The 16,924-nt window shown below is 50.7% G+C and overlaps 4 protein-coding genes and 1 non-coding gene across 5 annotated transcripts; 1 reads left to right on the top strand and 4 right to left on the bottom strand.

The window, feature by feature from the left end:
* Nucleotides 1–1,461: 1,461 nt before the first annotated feature.
* Nucleotides 1,462–1,552, bottom strand: BDP81DRAFT_t191. Its single transcript has one exon. It is a non-coding gene; the product is annotated as a tRNA-Tyr (tRNA).
* Nucleotides 1,553–3,931: 2,379 nt separating this feature from the next.
* Nucleotides 3,932–5,857, bottom strand: BDP81DRAFT_290625 (uncharacterized protein; the record flags this gene model as incomplete). The annotated part of the gene is made up of 2 exons (XM_060583063.1): nt 3,932–4,183; nt 4,331–5,857. Coding segments are annotated over 2 exons (1,779 nt in total), but the record flags the coding sequence as incomplete, so codon positions are not given.
* Nucleotides 5,858–9,106: 3,249 nt separating this feature from the next.
* Nucleotides 9,107–10,318, top strand: BDP81DRAFT_321536 (Intradiol ring-cleavage dioxygenase; the record flags this gene model as incomplete). The annotated part of the gene is made up of 2 exons (XM_060584622.1): nt 9,107–9,473; nt 9,534–10,318. The coding sequence occupies 2 exons, from the start codon at nt 9,107–9,109 to the stop codon at nt 10,316–10,318; spliced, it is 1,152 nt and encodes a 383-aa protein (XP_060444316.1).
* A 464-nt stretch (nt 10,319–10,782) lies between these two features.
* On the bottom strand, nt 10,783–12,945 carry BDP81DRAFT_322378 (uncharacterized protein; the record flags this gene model as incomplete). The annotated part of the gene is made up of 9 exons (XM_060584693.1): nt 10,783–11,432; nt 11,486–11,675; nt 11,745–11,999; nt 12,052–12,172; nt 12,243–12,315; nt 12,374–12,494; nt 12,565–12,699; nt 12,754–12,806; nt 12,855–12,945. The coding sequence occupies 9 exons, from the start codon at nt 12,943–12,945 to the stop codon at nt 10,783–10,785; spliced, it is 1,689 nt and encodes a 562-aa protein (XP_060444315.1).
* Nucleotides 12,946–14,916: 1,971 nt separating this feature from the next.
* Nucleotides 14,917–16,461, bottom strand: BDP81DRAFT_472435 (uncharacterized protein; the record flags this gene model as incomplete). Its single annotated transcript, XM_060594616.1, has 1 exon — nt 14,917–16,461. The coding sequence occupies one exon, from the start codon at nt 16,459–16,461 to the stop codon at nt 14,995–14,997; it is 1,467 nt and encodes a 488-aa protein (XP_060444314.1). The 3' UTR covers nt 14,917–14,994.
* Between the last annotated feature and the right edge of the window lie 463 nt (nt 16,462–16,924).

Raw genomic sequence — 16,924 nt, 5'->3', positions numbered from 1 at the left:
GGAATGCAGATACTCGACAGTCTCATGAGGTCCAAATTTCACCATTTGCCAAGGCTATTGAAAGTCCCGACATCGCCCGTTGAGTGTTCAGTGTCGTGATGCCTCGACGTATTCCGAGCTGTGTTCCGAACGTGTGTCCGTCGGAGTCCGTCTTAGTCGGAGAGGCCACAAAGAACCAGTCAACGACCTAACGTAGATGCAAGCCTGAGCAGAAATTCGACGATGAACAGTTGCATCTATCAACGCGCAGTATTTCTAGTCCAAAGTAGACGTGGTGAAGTGGGATCGCATGTGATACTTCTATGGTCTAGTGATAGTGCATGACACCTACAGGCTAGGTACTACAAGTCCAGGTCTAAGGTCTACATGTAGTCACACCGTTCAGGAAACCCTACCAAAACCACCAAAGTCTGATAAATTCTTATCGTCTGTATTGGAATGGTAAGGAGCCGTCGTCAAGTGCTACGTAAATAACGAGGCAAGGACTCTCACAATGCAATGTAATGTGATTATGGGATGGTTGTTCTTTGGTACAGCGCTTCATGGCGTAACCCAATCGCAATTGGCTTTCGACATCTACTTTTACGACATGGACGGAGTAAAATCTGCACGTAGTAATCGCGTCAGACAGTTGTCACATACACCATCACGTGCCGCGGGGAAGCATTTGACCCATAAGAGACTTAGGGGAACAATCGAAGTGAATAGGCTATATTAACAGCTGAACTCTACATGTATAACATGCAGGTAAAGTTTGTTTACAACTTGGGCAAAGCGGGTTTCCTCCGATAAACCCACCGGAGACAGGCGGCGCCGCGCGATCCCGGCACACCGTGATTGACCGTGATTATCTAAGCAGGACAAACATAATACGGAGACAGAGGAATTAATGAATTCTTCATAATAGCGCTCGCACAATTCACAATTTGCTGTTCTACATACGCGTGGGGATCGCTACCCACATTGGGTAACTGTAGCCGCCACTCCTTGACGACGAATAAGATCAGCTGAAACTTGTCTCCTATGCTGGATGCCAGCCTGTGTGGCCTGGCAGCAACAACGCAAATTTACGACCATGTCGCGATCTCCTGGTAATCCAACAAATATGAGGCTTTTGACATGAATCGACGTCAGCTACTGTCCAGGCGCCAATTCTGCGTTTTGCTCACAGCTGTTTAGTTCAGGTTGCTTTGACTTTTCGATGCCATCGGGATGATGTGCAACAAGTCCTGAGTTCGAAGTAGCGGGTGGCAGCGTCTCTAGGTCCCACCGCGATGCTGAAAATGGAGTCAAGTCAGAGGAGGACCGCCCCACTCTCATCACGCTGAATTATCGCACAAGAATGATGGGGAAAAAATAGCTCCGAATTAGAGCGTTTGAATCACAGTCAATTCTTTGAATTCGAGAACCATTATGATCAGATACCTGATTTAAGAGGTTAAACCAAAGAACAGTTGCCTATCTCCTCTTCCAGAATCGAACTAGAGACCTTTCGATGGATGTGGATAAACTGTTACAGTCGAACGTGATGAACCAACTACACCAAGAGGAGGTTATGGACGATAGGCGCTGCTATCTACTTGTAACTCGATGCTTGCCAACAGAATAAACAGCTATGCTTCTACGGCAGTTGCGATAGCTCAAGACGCGGCTGCCATATCCCATTCTCAAACTAGAAGCCAAGTTATTCCGAACTTGGGTGGTCTAAGAAAGCGCGGCGGTTCCCGCTTTGTGAAGTTACCCACCGGAGCACTTTCAGGTCGTCTTCGAGACGTTTCTTCTACAACCGCGTCATTCTACCCAGTGCCGCTTAGTCGATGACGATCTGTAGCGTTGAATGTACTTAGATTTAAGGTAAGTCTCGATTTGCCACGGCACAACTCTAGAGGTCCATATCTCTTCGAACACTGAAGTTACATTTTCTTTTACGACTTTTACCATCAAGGCTCATTTAGTATTTGTTTTGTGAAATTTGATAACGTGCACGTCTGTAGAATCAGCAGGTTTGGAGTCAACAGAGGAGAATCAAATCCTCCACATGTTGATGTAGGTTCGGCCTTGTCTACATCCTTCAGAGATCCGGCAGCGAAATTTTCATTGATCATTGTCCGAGTCACAATACGTGTACTCAAACGAGATGCTCAGAAGCCATTGGGAGTTCATGGCTTTTTCTACTTGAGTAGTCAGCTGGCATGCGTAACGGTGATAGCTGAAATTGCTGGCTGTCGGATTGGAAGTCCAATTCGGCCGCGAGTAGGGGCAGAGCATGGGCCACCTCGAGGGGGTACACTTAGACCTCGACTACCCACCCAACCTCCGGTTGGAATCTCCCTTCTACTCCTTACGAAGAATCAATCAATACAGAGATATTGATACTTCGTCACCCCCAGGACCCTACGGTTCGAACCAACTTCCCTGTGGAAGGAATACCAACACTGGCAGCACACACTTTGGCAATGCAACCCAACCGTAGTGAAAAACGTCTCCTACCGCGATGTGCCTCCCCAAACCTCTCGCTCTCGGAAACCGCAAGCAATTCAATCTCGTTCAAACGAAATCGTGTAGTCGCTTCCGATCGAAGGATCTGCTTACCGGATCACTATGCTCAGTTGGGCGTTACGAAGCTGCTGCCTAGAGTTAGCCAAGGACTAGGCGTTCAACTACATTAACCCTACCCGCCTTGTGGAACCCAACCTTTCTCTTATACCTGAAATTGGCAGGTCTTCGGGAACCTTCTTATACACATCGGTGACCTATTTACAGTTATCGGCGACCTCAGCACACTTGACGACTCGCATTCGAGCGGGATGATGAGGCTTACGGCCTGAAGCTGACTCCTGCCGACAGGTTTGCGTCAAGTCAGACTCTGGAAACGATGGCGCAATTGAGCATCTCGTACCTATATCCTAGTCGTTTTAGCATCACACAAGGCACATAACATACTTGTCTTTGGCGGCAAATTGTTGGACGAGGATCATGGTAAAGGCACGGCAACTGATATGATGCTGCCTGGGAAGGAGAGGACGGGCGTCATGGCGTATTTGGATTGAGTAACCGCAGTCGTTCCAATCATGAAATGTTTTAACTTCAGCTCACCTGTGAACTAGATTATAAGACTGTAAATTGTTCCTTGATCTTAGGTTGATGCTCAGTCAAAACCACAAAACCTTGAACACACACGTCATCTCTTGTCTTCAATAACCAAGTCATCATCACAAAAGGTAAAGAGTTAAACAGAAACAGCGAGTCAATCTTTTAAAACATCATGATTAACATATATTCAGTCAAAATGCGCTTCTCTATGGTATCTCTCGTCGCCTTCGTCGCAGCACTTGCTGCAGCTCAGCAATGCACCCCAGGCCTTTATCAATGCAGGTCTGTCTCTTCCCCCTATCCCCCGACATGTACTTGGACTGATCTCTTGATGTAGATCGAACGTCTTTCCTGCGGTCTGTGACGACTATGGCAACTGGGTCATTCTTCAGCGATACCCGAACAACTGGCGCTGTATTGAGAACAACGGCAGCGTGACCTGCTCCCCCTAGCTCACTATGTCTTGGAGCTTGGAAATTGAGCTTATGCCGATACACAGCTCAATATCAAAGACTTCGCCAAAAGTAGCCAACTCACGAGGAGTAATGATGTGAGGCTATGTACTCGTATTCATGGTGGCATCAAATAGCTCAATGTTGTCCGTAGTTTTTCTCAAGTCAACAATTTCGGCAGCCCCAAGTCAGGAAACTGTATCTTTTGTCCAGCAGATTTCAGCGCTATTATCAAGCCCCCGGATTCAAGGCCATTGAATAGCATAGAATGACACCTGAGAATAATGATGACCAAGTACTAGGTGATGACCAAAATGACTAGCCTTCTTGGATTGAAGAATGGTATTTGCGTCGAGTGAATGTAGCGTTCATGTCTGAGGGTATCCTTTCAACGCGGGATGCCATGGGAATACTACCGATCGACGGGAGTGCTTCTGGAAGAAACAAAGCCCATGTACCCAACGCTTGATAAGAAGTTTGGGCACTGACTCCGGGCTAAAGTCCTTTGGTCTCAAGTTGTCTCCATGTACCTCAATCGACACGTGCTTATCAATGTCGTTTGGATACAATGTCCCCGACGACTCTATCATCGGCTTGGAAGAAGTGAAAATGTAGACATGCTCGTGTAATTCCCCGACCTCCACTTCATCGTCATCTTCTCCTTGCATTTCACTCTCTTCTGAGTCGCTCGCGTACTCTGAATCGTCGCTGGCGTGGGCTTCTTCTTCTTGAAAGAAGTCATCTTCATCCTCATATTCTTCTTCGTCTTCGAGATCTTCCAGCACGAAAATCCCAGTATATTGGAAGTGCTGGTGATCGAGCAGACCACCCAGCACCAATGGCTTATGCGCATCCATTGCCGCAACGACCATCCTAGCCATCGTCCACATGTACTTTTGGGAGAAGGATTCCTTCTCCTTAGGTCGCATGTCCGCGTCAAGAAACCGTGTCAGCTTTTGCACCAGTGACTCATATCCGAGTTCATCTAAGGCATCTCGTAGCTCGGCAAGCCGCTCCATGGTGTGCCTACGGCGTCTCCATTGGCTATGCTGGCTTCGATTTATTGGAGTCGAGAAGGCGAATTGCTCCGTGGGTATGGTACGATAGAGCCTCCAGATATGGCCAGAAGTCTTTAAACCCTCCTCAGTAAGCCGAACATCGATGAACCGGCAACCGTTGTTGTAGATAAGAGGCCGTCTCAGCAGAGGTGGACAGAAGCCATCGAACGACTGGTCTGCGATGAAGTCGGCAACTGTTTGACTCCGGCATCTTACTAAGAGACGATCATCCTTCTCTTCACATGCGTTTGCCATAATCTCCCCATTCAGTAGGTAGAGGGCGAGCATAGATAGACTCATACTGTGCGATCCTTGCCGGAGGATGGCGTCATCTAGCCTGATGGAGTATTGGCAGCAATTTGCGACTATGGCCAATCTGTCGTGGCAGAATTTGCTGCCGCGGGACTCGATGTCCTTAATGGTTCTCGGCGACTGTGACCAGCGGGCCAAATACTGTCCGTCGGGCATGGTCTCCCGTAATAGGAACTCGTAATTGGGAGCTGTCTTGAGAATTCGTTCGGCAACATCGGACAGACCGGAAACGCCGTACTCCCTCTCTGTAATTATGCAGGCTTGGCACATCTTTGTGGATTCTGTCTGGAACTTTCGAGATGAGATCGACAAGTCGCCAATAACCTTACCGAAAATTTCTCTGTTCTTTCTTTTCTCCCTGAATATTTTATCATCCTTTGGGTGAGAGATGAGTAACGTCATCTTCCCATCGCAACGATAGTTCTCTTGAAAAGTCCAGGCTCTTGTCCACCAAAGATCGGAGGTTATGGCATTGAGAAGGGACAAGGCTTCACGAAGCCGATCCAGAGCACCCTGTGTCATGGACTTTAGGCGGAAATCCCCGGAAGCCTGTTTTGATACAAAGTTGCCGTGGAGAATGTCTGCGAGAAGGCAAAGCTCTTCACGCGATTCGATCGGTCGTGCAAGAAGAGCAATTGGGTGATTGCTTAGCTTGTAGACCATGTCCATTGCCTGCATGCCCCGAGTCTTCTCCGGGCCTGGCTCCTGGCAGATGCAGTGCATGTCTATCCATACATATTGTAGGCGAGGCTGGGCTTCTGTGTATCGGCGTATGCGGTCAAATACCCGGTTTCGGACTCCAGAAGGTTTGAGTTCCCCTTTAGAAACTTTGAGTAGATGGTGGCCGGCTGCAGAGTCCTCGTACGGTTCTGAAATCCCCCATGTCCAAGACACGGCTACATAGTTCGGTTCCTTGAGGGCATTCAGGCCGCGTCTGCGGAGCCACACGGAGGAGTTATCATCTTCAGATGCTGAATCGCGGGTTTGTGGGGGGCGCTTTCGGCTTTTATCAAGATACAGACAGTCGAGGTTCTGAATGAAATGAAGTGATTTCGATTGCTCGATGGTAGCGGTCTGGATCTCCAGGAGCTGACGGACAAGGGATTGCCCACCAGCCGACTGTATCGAAGACAACGGTTGGTCCTGATCGTCCACATCTATTCGTGGCCCCGCCATAGCGACTGCTGTATGACAAATGCCCTTTCTCAGAATCTGCCTGACGGTCGTTAACAAGTTCCAGTCCGTCGTTGTTCGGCCGAGTGGGATGGATGGAATGGGGAGAGGCTCCGATAGCGCGACGCGTCAACGTTGGGCCCTTGAGCGTCCGCCGTCAGCAACGATCGACGGAGCGGAGGCTACGGAGCGCATGATGGTGTGGCTTAGGCTCCGGGTACGTAGTCTGTTTGTGTTCCCACTTCCCGTCGAAACCCTGTATTTTGCACCTTGTTACTCTAAATTCTTGACTCTTGACAATGCGCCAACGTTCGGTGTTTTCGGGGGCTATGCAAACCAACACTTGGTCAGGCACTGCAGTACGTCACGAAGACCTTTCCATTTGCTTGGATCAGTCATCATTCGTCGGGACACTCCCGATCTGTATTCCGTCCCAATGGACATACACATAGTATCGTAGCAAAGGCAGAGGCTCTGGGTCAGAGAGACGGGATGATCTTTTTGCCAAGTTGCCAAGCAATGTGTCCAGCCCTCGAAGGCTCAGCGTCCACCAAATCCGTCCAGACCTAACTCTTTGTGTTGGGGTCTTCTGCTTCCCCCACTGGGTTCTCTGAGAGAAATTTTAAGACGTAAGATGAGTTATCCGTCCTCTCTCATCACTGTATCGCATCCACCGATAAACTAGTCCACTACCTGGTACGCCTGCAGGTGATGAACTGGGTACTGCTACGAATATTCGCATTCGTTAATTAGTACCGAATGTACATAGTAGACCGGGCTGTAGAGCTAGACCGTAGGATTGTAAAAGAAAAACGAAAAAAAAGGGGGGCTTCTGTAACGCAATCACTGGATTAGGGATCATGATTGCGCGTTCCAGATCCCTTCCGTGGAAAAAGTCTAAGCAGCCTGTCGGTGCACTGCATGTGGGCGAGGCCGGGTTCGTCCATAGTCCATACCCCGTCGAAAGCCTCCCGCTTCCCTTCCGAATATGCTTGTATCTCAATTTCGAGGAAGCCAATCGTGCCCAACTTGCGTGGAGAGCTGACGATTCGGGAGCACCTCATTTGCCATTGAATGGAATGTTGTGTTGCTCACCCACCAACCGTGCATACCGACTGATCGGCCATCGTCAACTATCAGACAAGATGGAAGAGGTCAATTCGGCTGTGCACAAGGCACTTGGAACAGGGCACATTGAAGGGTTTAGATGACGAGTCAATAGTTCAGCTGACATTTGCATCAGGTTCATTGGCTGTTTGCCCACGAGGTGCTTCGCCAGCAAGGCCTCGATCAAGGGTATCGCTGTGATGCTGGTAGCTCGATCCGTCACTGATCCCTCATTGGACACTAGAATCAAAGTCTCTTCGAGTGTACGCGCGTGCAGGAAACATGCAAACCTGTCTGCCATCCGGTAATTCGAACCGGGTGATCGGTGATGAGATGGGACGAAACAGGAAACTGTTCTGTTCCGTTTGCGACCTTGTTTCGACCATCCAGAGGTTCACGGCGTTCGCGATTTCAAGACAGCTTAGAATGGATGTGATCCCATTCAATCTTGACCAACCGTGATGCCGGATCCTTGAAGCCTTGGCCTTCTATTCTGCTTCCTCAACTTGAGCATACCAAGTAGCCAAGAGTCTGGAGACCCCGAAGCGTACCTGTAAAGTCCGACGGCAACATTGACTGAGTTGGGAATTGGGGTGCTTGCTGTAGCAAACGCGCAGCTGGTCCAGGCCGCCCCCCGCAACCCGGGCTGAGCAACTTAAGACTTTCCGCTGTGTTAAAACACCGTAATCTACAACAGTACAACTACGTCAAGCACGAACCTCGGCTGACCTTTCTAAAAGAAAATCTACCTGTGGTCCGGGCACAGAAGCCTCTCGATGCAAGGCATTTTTCGCATACAGGATAAGCTCATTGGGCAGATAGTTTTGAACCCCATTGATGTTCACAGTTCAACGTGACGGATGTTAAAGGTGTCAGGGGGGTTAGGGGAAAACAACCCGAAGACGGGAAGCCCATGCTGCGCCGAAGTCTATTTTTACAGCGTCAGTTAAACAACAAGTCAGCGTTGATTGGACAATGGCTGCGTGTGGACGCGTCTCGACAGCGGCTTTGGTCCAAGGGCGGGGAGAATTTGCTTCGGCTTGTGGGAGGGCGGCTCCGTCGACGGACCAGGACAACGCAGAAAAGGAGGCTTAAACGGCGGCGCCGACTCCACTGTGTCCCGAAAGCTTGCGCGTAGGGCCACGTCCGGATGCTTAGACTGAGCAGACCGGGGACCCTCCGGTCACTCAGTGACTGAGGAACCGGGATGAAAGGGAGTAAAAATTAGACTATGTGGAGATGTGCCCGAGGCTGATTTGTTATGCCCAAGACGTCACTGGCCACTACACCAAAACGGTAGAGATTAAGCCCCTGCCAAGGCGTTGTACCTAGAAGCAATTGACGATGGGAGGATGGTCTTTGCTCCAGAGAGAGTAAGGGGCAAAGGGGGCAACGTACTCGTAGTCGTCGTCCACACAACTATCCCACCTACCGTTAATACTACCGAGGCTGCTATGACCCCACAGAAGAAGATGTTGACGTTGGCTGGGTCTGGGACTGGGCTACTGGGATGGCTCTTCTCTACGCTAACTCCGTAGCCGCAACGGGCAGCCCACGCAATCGAAAGCCTCCCGGGGCCACTGTCCACGTCTCCCGAGTCAACGAGGCTTGGTACGGTGATGGCGATATGAGTTGAGCTCCACAGTTTGTACTCATGCGACGAACTGCCATCATGGCTATGGCACTGACGCGGTTCGTGGGGGAGGGATGTTGACCTTGACCGTAGATCAGAATGTCATCTCGTCGAGTATAATAACCCAAGGTCGAAGCCACCGAGAAACCAGAAAGAAGCTCTTCACCAACACACCTTTCGCTTTCACTTCCAACAATACCCTCTTGTTCACTTCGACAAATCGTATAAACACCTTTAGCAAAGCTTTCCATCTTTTTGCTCTCACAACAACCGCAACGATGCGTTTCTCAACCGTCGCCTCCGGCCTCGCCCTCCTCTCCGGCGCCGTTGCTCACCCCGGCCACGATCTCACCGAGGAGATTGCCGAGCGCCGCGCTTTCTTGAGCACCATTAAGCGCTCTAACCTTGCCCACTGCGCCGACAAGCTCGCTGCTCGCGGTGTCACCGCCCGCAACGTCGCCCGCCGCTCCGCTCAGCTTACCCAGGCCCGCCAGAAGCGCAGCATCAAGCGTGATGCCGACTCCGTCCTCGCCGAGAGCCACAACTCCACCGAGCTCGGCTACACCCTGAACACCGACGCCGCTACTCTCTTCTCCGGCAACAACTCTTGCGTCTTGACCCCCGAGGTTACCCAGGGCCCTTACTGTAAGCCATCAACCAATAAGCTGCATTCCCCTTCGATCATTTACTAATAGTTTCTCACAGACGTCTCTGGCGAGTATGTCCGGCGCAACATTATCGAGGAGCAGGAGGGTGTCGACATCGTCCTTGACTACCAGGTCATTGACGTCGACACTTGCGAGCCCGTCCCCAACGTCTACCTCGAGATGTGGCACTGCAACTCCACCGGTGTCTACTCCGGCATCGTCGCCTCCAGCAACGGTGACTCCTCCGACACGACCAACATCGACAAGACCTGGCTCCGCGGTATCCAGGAGACCGACTCCGACGGTGTCGCTCAGTTCGAGTCCATCTTCCCCGGTCACTACACTTCCCGTGCCACCCACATCCACTTGATGGTTCACCAGAACGCCACTGTCTACGCCAACAACACTCTCGGCAACGTCATCACAGCCTCCCACGTCGGCCAGACCTTCTTCGACCAGGACCTCATCTCTGCCGTCGAGGCCTTTGCCCCCTACAACACCAACACCCAGGAGCTCACCACCAACGCCGACGACTCCATCCTGAGCGAGGAGGCTGCCACCGATGGCGTCGACCCTGTCATGGAGTACACCCTTCTCGGCAACAGCATCACTGACGGCCTCTTCGCCTGGATGGCCTTCGGTATCAACACCACCCAAGCCCAGACCGTCACCCCCGCTGCTTCTCTCTACGCCGAGGGTGGTGTTGCTAACTCCAACTCTGGCGGCGGCGGCGGTGGCTCCCCCCCTAACGGCACTGCTCCCGGCGGCGCTCCCGGATCTGCTTCTTCTTCCGTTGCCACCACTTCCGCTGCCGCCTCTACTGATGCCGCTGCCTCTTGCTAAGCGCATCATTGTCTGCTTGGAACATTTGATCGATCGAGTCGCGAACATGCATAAGTAAGCGTTGCGCTGCAGTTGCCCACCGAGCTTTTCTCGGGGCATTGGTTGTCTTAGGAATCTGCATATAGAAACGGTGTTGTTGTTTAGCTCTTGTATATCCCAAAATCTCTTTGTACATTCTATCAAATCAAACATTACATTGCTGGTAAACAGTTCCCATCATCTTTGCAAGTGACACTGCTGTTGATCTCGACGCTTTCTCGACTCTCTATCTCTCAGTCTTTCGGCTACCTGCCCTTTGCACATCGAAGATTTAGTTGAGACCTTGGCTTCTGAAAGTGTTCAAGTGAAGTAGCATCCGCTACATCTGTGCGCTCGTGTTCAAAACATTTGATAAGTATCTTGGTTGTCGATTGTCTACGCGATGCACCTATATAGTGCGCTTGATGCTTACGTGTAGTCCTCTCTCATGCGGTCGGCGTAGGCAAGCATGAACATGCCGAGCTCACACGCGAGATGACATTAGTCGGGCATGCCTCTGAGGCATAATCAGGCACAACCGTAACATCGGCAATGACAGTTTTCGTGAAATCGCCGCAGAACTTCTGGCTTTCCTCCAGCCTACCAGGAACGCTGGACGCTCTGAGGGCACGCAAACAGTTGTCCGCACTGCATGTCTTGGGCTTGCAAGCCTCCTTCTTCGTCATCTTCACCAAATACGCTCCACGCTCAATCGTATTGACGAAAATAAAGCCCGACTTGAAGTAGGCGTAGGATGACCATGTGCCGGAAAACTGGATAGCTCCGCCTCCCGGAAGGGAGTCATCTTCAGGGTAGATGTCGAAGTAGGCGATCTCGCACACGCTGCCTCCGGTGGGATCTGTAGGTACGGATGAGACGTCCCATACTCGAACACCGGCGCCGTAGTTTGATTGAACGAGCAGGTCGCCGACGACATACTGGTTGTGGTCGATTCCCTTCACGGTGTGCTTGAAGAGACCGGTCTGCTTAGGGGAATCGAGTGATCTGATGTCCCAAATGTAGGTGACGGGGTACCCGTCAGCGGCAGGGCCGGCCAAGTCCTCCTCATCGTACTCGTCATCCATGAAAAGCCACTCTATTGCAGGTTAGTCATGCAAATTTGTCAACTCGCTGTTCGAAGCATCTCACCTTGCCAGTTCACGTCGTTAACCCAACCTTGGTGCGTGAAAGTTGCGCCCTCGTAGCTCGTGCGAGAGATTATCTTTGAGTTCTTCTTGTCGGACACATCATAAATGGTCAAGGTATCCTCGTTGTAGCCGTAGCAGATATCGCGGCCTTGGTATTTGGCGTCGGGACCTCGGTAGATGAGGCATTGCGCCTATGAACAATTGTATTAGTTGACCAGGGGGCGCCTGGAAAGTCGCAATTGGACAGAATCGTTACTTACGTCGTGAACATATCCGTCTTGTCCGTCGCAGCCCAGAGCCACAGGATTGCTAGGGTCTTCCAGACTGAAGAAGTGTAGACCACCCATGCAGCCCTCCGCGCGGGGTTGAACACCGACAGCAACGGCGTACTTGGCCTCCTCATTGACAACCACGTTATGGCTTCGGCCCAGTGGGAGAGATTCGATGAAGTGGCCGGTCAAGTCTTTCTCATTGGTGAACACAATGGGTGCTTCGGTGGTATCGATGTCCAAGAGCTGGCGAAATGAGTCAATCTCAGTTACTCATGGGATGAAAGAGGAATCTTACCTTCTTCATGTCAAAGATCTGAATACCATGGCCCTCGAGCTCCGAGCCAATGAGCATGTAATTATGATAAGGACGAATCTCATGCCAGTATGCCCTGTTGCCAACGGGCGAGTACGTTGGTCTGAATAAGTCCGCAGAGTTAGGTTAGTCAGGGTTGTCCTTTCCATGTTTCTGGGCTCAGAAGGTCTCACAGGAACCCAAGATTGAGCATCTTGCCCTCGGGCAGGATCTCGATGAATGCGCACCCGTCAAACATGCCGCTGACTGTGACCACGCAGTTAGCAGAATGGTTTTCTGGTTGGCGCAATGGAATATTTCTAACCAATGAATTCGCGACCAGATTCAGGATCAGTCCACCCCCATGAGGAGCTTCCGCTCTTCCCGCGGTAATCGGCATTCGGCGAGCCCAGTTCAGCGTGGTTGATGAAGTCATAAAGATCCATCTGTTGAGAAGGAGTCAGTAAGCTTGTGAAAGAACAAGGAATCGCCAAGAGAGCGATAAGGGGCACCTACGTTTTTGCACCTAAAGTTATGCAATGGGCTATCCGGAAGAGCCTCGGCGTAACCATCGACGCACTTGGTGTAGCCTAGCCTGGGCCACTGAGATGAGTTCATTAGGCCGACAGCTTCTTCGGCTTCCCAGTGTGCCTGAGATAATGTTAGCTCATGTTCGACAACATCTAACACTAGCTTGGTATCTACAATCTTCGCAGACATGAGTCTGTCGTGGATGATACCGGAGTCATAGAGCTCTACTCCGTGTCAGTAATTCCTTTTGGTGTTGTTCGACTCATGATTCCTACCAGCAGCGCGAGCCTCGTCCTTAGGGAGCTCCCTTCCATAGACGACAACTGCCGTCAGAGCAACAGCTCTAGCAACCGAGACAGCGCGCATCGTGCACAACAGGAAGCTTGTCGTTGCTATTGAGGCTCGAGTACGGCTCAGATGAGGCTCCCCGAAACTTGAGGGTCAAAGATACGGAAGAGATGCCAAAGACTCAATCAGACCAATTGCGGCAGGGTGTGGATGCGACATGGGCCTTTTATATACTCATTCAACACCGTTACACATGACATCGCAATTTGACCATCGGTTCCTGTCGTGTTTCCTAAACAGGCAGGAAACGACCCTCTTGGCAGACAGCGGTGTCGGCGAGTCTCATAAGACAGAGCCATTGAGATCACTGTTTATCTCCGTATCCGAATTGGCAATTCTTGACGTGAAAAAACCTCGTTTTTGTCAGGGTTGATACCCCGCCTTCCATAGGTCTAGAGGCAATGATCCAGTATGGATCTGGAAGGAGACAAGACATTTAGGTGGTGAGCCAAGACGGCCAAGCTTTCTAGATAAGCAGAAGTCCCCCCCCGCCTGAAACCGAATGTAACGCTGCGGGACATCTTGTTGGAAACCCCAATGGTTAACATCAAATTCCAATACCAAGTCAACGTGCAGGTTAAGGTCTTTTTGAGGCTCGGCAATGCGCTAGGAGATCTTGATTACATTGAGAACCCCTTTGAATGTAAATATTATTACTACCTGAGGGATTGACAGGGACTTAGAGTCCCAGAGTTGGGGACCTTCATTCAGAACCACCAGTTCGCTGCACGCATTCCTGCTAGGGTTCTAACATCTGACCATCTATGACCTCTAACCTTGATTGACGAATGATAGTAACAGCCAGGTCTATGACGCAATCTATTGAACTCGGGTCATTTGGAAGCTCGCAGGCATCGTGGACTCGGAGACTCCCTTACTTAGACTGCCTACAGGATAAGGGTTACAACCAATTCACAAAGCAAGTAGCGGATGAGCAGTACAAGTTGCTTGAAGACTCCGAGAGCATCCAAAGGCATAAGTCGATCCCTGGCAGCAAGCTCCACTGTCAACAACAGGGCTTTCTCAATGGAGTCAAGACCATTAATATCTTGAGTCTCAGCCGAACTACATGCATCATGGAGTAACCTCAAATGTTGAGGGAATTTTGAAATTTCAGGTAGGTCACGTAAAAATGCAGCTCTTCGTTCGAAAAAAGGAGCAGGCTAAGAAACCACCCCTAACTGTCATGTGCAGTGCCCCCGATGTACGTAGATAGCAAAACGACAAAATGGTAATTAGATTTTATTCGGAGTATAGTCATACACTTGGGGAGACTGTGCGTACATAAAGGAGCTACACGTAGTGATTCTGTCTCTAATGCGTCCGATGCCTATATCTCTCTTACTGATAGCCTGGTGAGATAAGACAAAGTTCAGCTCACAGTCTGCGTAGGTTTGATGAGTGAGTGTTACAAATAGGAGCAAATCTAATCTAGTTCCGGCCCTGGCGAGCTAGCCTGGAGATGCCAAGCCAAGTCTCCTTCGTGATAGTTTCACGTCCAATTCTCTCAACAAATATCATCTTCGACATAGCTAAATTCTGCGGCAGCCTCGTCAGATCGCCACCACAAGTCTAGCGGGCGTCTGTGTCGCAAACGCCGTTGCAGATGGGCCATTCGAGTCTTCCTGGACCCTTAAAACCAGCACACCAGACGCAGCTTCTCTTCTAGAAGCACTGGCCACATCCCACGCCGACTCAGCGTTTCAGAACGGACGTTGAGATGTCGCCCGAAGTCGAATGTGGAAGTTTGACTGTGATGGGATGAAATCCCAAATGTTTGGGAAATTTCTGAATCTGATATCCAATGGCAAACGGCCTCGGACCAATACTACAACGGCTTTCCCCGAGAAAATCACACATGATGGGATGATCATCAGCCCTGGGGAACTGCACTGGGGAGACAAAGTCCGAGACCGAGCTCAGGAAATGTGGATATGAATCGAACGTCGTTAGTCAACGAAGCTTACTTTGCAGTCGTGAACGACTCATGCGGCTGTTCGCTTATTTGATTGATGTATCTTTAACTTTAGTTTCACAAAAGTGTGTACATCTGTCGTACAGGTTGTGTCATAATTCGTCCGCAAGCCACCGAATCACACGGAGCGACTCCATCACGCTCTGGTGTCTCTGGCTTACTTCCCGCAGTGCATAGTCCCCCATCATAGCCATCGGAGAATAGGCCCCTGACGTTTCCGAGCACCCGTCTGTATCCTGGCTTATCCCATCTTGAAAGTCAAAGTTGTATGATGTGGCTGAAGCCGGGAACCCCTGGCTTTGGGACTGGCTAACGGCAGGTGGTGTCATGGAAACGGCGCTGAATCGGCATTCTGTAGATTTGTGTAGTCTCTTCATCATTCGAGACAACAAAAATACGACCGAGTTGACGTCCAAGTCAAAAGAGCTCACAACGTTGAATTTGTTGAGGCTTCCACTGGGCGTACTGCTGCCCAGGAATGGCTGTGTCAGGCTGAAATCGCTGCCGGGACTTGGCCCCTGGCTCTGTCGTGAACATTGAAGACGGCCCCTAAGGGCGCCGAGGAGTTCTTCGTAAGAATCCAGAAGAAGAAGATAATTTGTCATAAAAAGACAGATGATGAGAGTTAGGTTTGGTGGGTGTTGTGGCTCTTTCAGAAGCTGTGGTGCTGCTGCTTGTGTGGCGAAGCCGGATGTGTCGGGTGCTCCTGTCCAGCAGGTTGGCGGTGAAGTAGATCGTCGTCCTTCCACGCTCGGCCTCAACTGTGGTAAGCTTTCCACGACATCAATGAGAGTTTCTGTCGAGTGCACGGTCGTGTTGATCAGTGTCGTAAGCCCGTCTGCATCCTGTGCCCTGGTGATGTGTCGCGAGAACAGCAGAGACTGAAGATCCATGAGTCGCTGAGCTGCCGACTCGGATGACCTTATAGTTGCTTCTGGTGATGGAGGCATATTATCGCCGGCGAATGATTCGGCATGGCTGAATTCGGATGGGTGATCGCAACCCGGAATCCAGTTGTCCTCTGTTGTGTGTGGTAAAGAGCCAATCGTTGTTGGCGGTGTAAGAGGCATATCGTGGGGTTGTGTCACAAGACTGTCGTCTTGATGAGCCAAGAACCCCAGCGTATCTGTGTCCATCCATTCCGTAGACATCAGCTTTGTGTCGTTGCTTTGCAAAAGTCCAAGTAAAGGGTCCCCGAAGTTTCCAGTCCAAGATCCGTCTTCTTCCGGATGGCTCGGTATGATTCCTAGCCCGTACTGTTGGAAGTCGCTCGCATCGTGGACGTTGGATGGAAGCACTTTGGGTGGGCTTCTGATTGTTTGGATAGTAGTGTTACTGGACATTGTCGAGGATGGTCGGAATGTGGTTGACGGGGTTGACTGGGCGGTTTCCGGGTTCAAGCGCTTCTTTGCCGGTCTTCCCATCCGCCGCGGTGGACTGTAGAAACAGTCGATCTGGAGTCGTTGACATCTTTCGCACTTGGCTGCTCCAGACTCTCTGGAGCAACGGCTCTTGAGAGCTCGGCAGCGATCGCAGGCACTTCTTTGAGAGAACAGCATGGTGGTTAAGCGTTCATGTAGTTGCACGACAAGGACGAAGGGACGAATTCAACAAGAAGCGCTAGGTGGCAACGGCCGAAGTTTATATGACTTCGTTCCCGCGACTTGCGTACTACTCAAAATAAGTCAATTCTTCCAAGACTTTCTCTTAGCCGCGCCAAGTTACCTGCCCCGTTCGACTCATGTCAGGGTTCTGGCGTCTTGCGCGGGGCGCGGGGGACACGTCAGATCTAGATGAGATGTCTCGGTTGAACCTACCCGCCCTCGTTGGGGACTAACCATCATGCGCATTGTCGATTTCTTAATTTAAGGTTTCAAGGAAACTTCCCACGTATGACATTGTCGATTCAGTACTTTGATACCAGTTTGGCTGTCTAGAGTATTGAATTCGACTTGGCAGACATTGGCTTTACCGGAACTCTGGAAAAGGTGCCAATCATTCGATAAGTGGGTGGTGTGCAGG

Source organism: Colletotrichum phormii (assembly GCF_030913505.1).
Source record: "Colletotrichum phormii strain CBS 102054 chromosome Unknown BDP81scaffold_12, whole genome shotgun sequence".
NCBI lineage: Eukaryota > Fungi > Ascomycota > Sordariomycetes > Glomerellales > Glomerellaceae > Colletotrichum > Colletotrichum phormii.
This window is presented reverse-complemented; position numbering and strand designations above follow the sequence as displayed.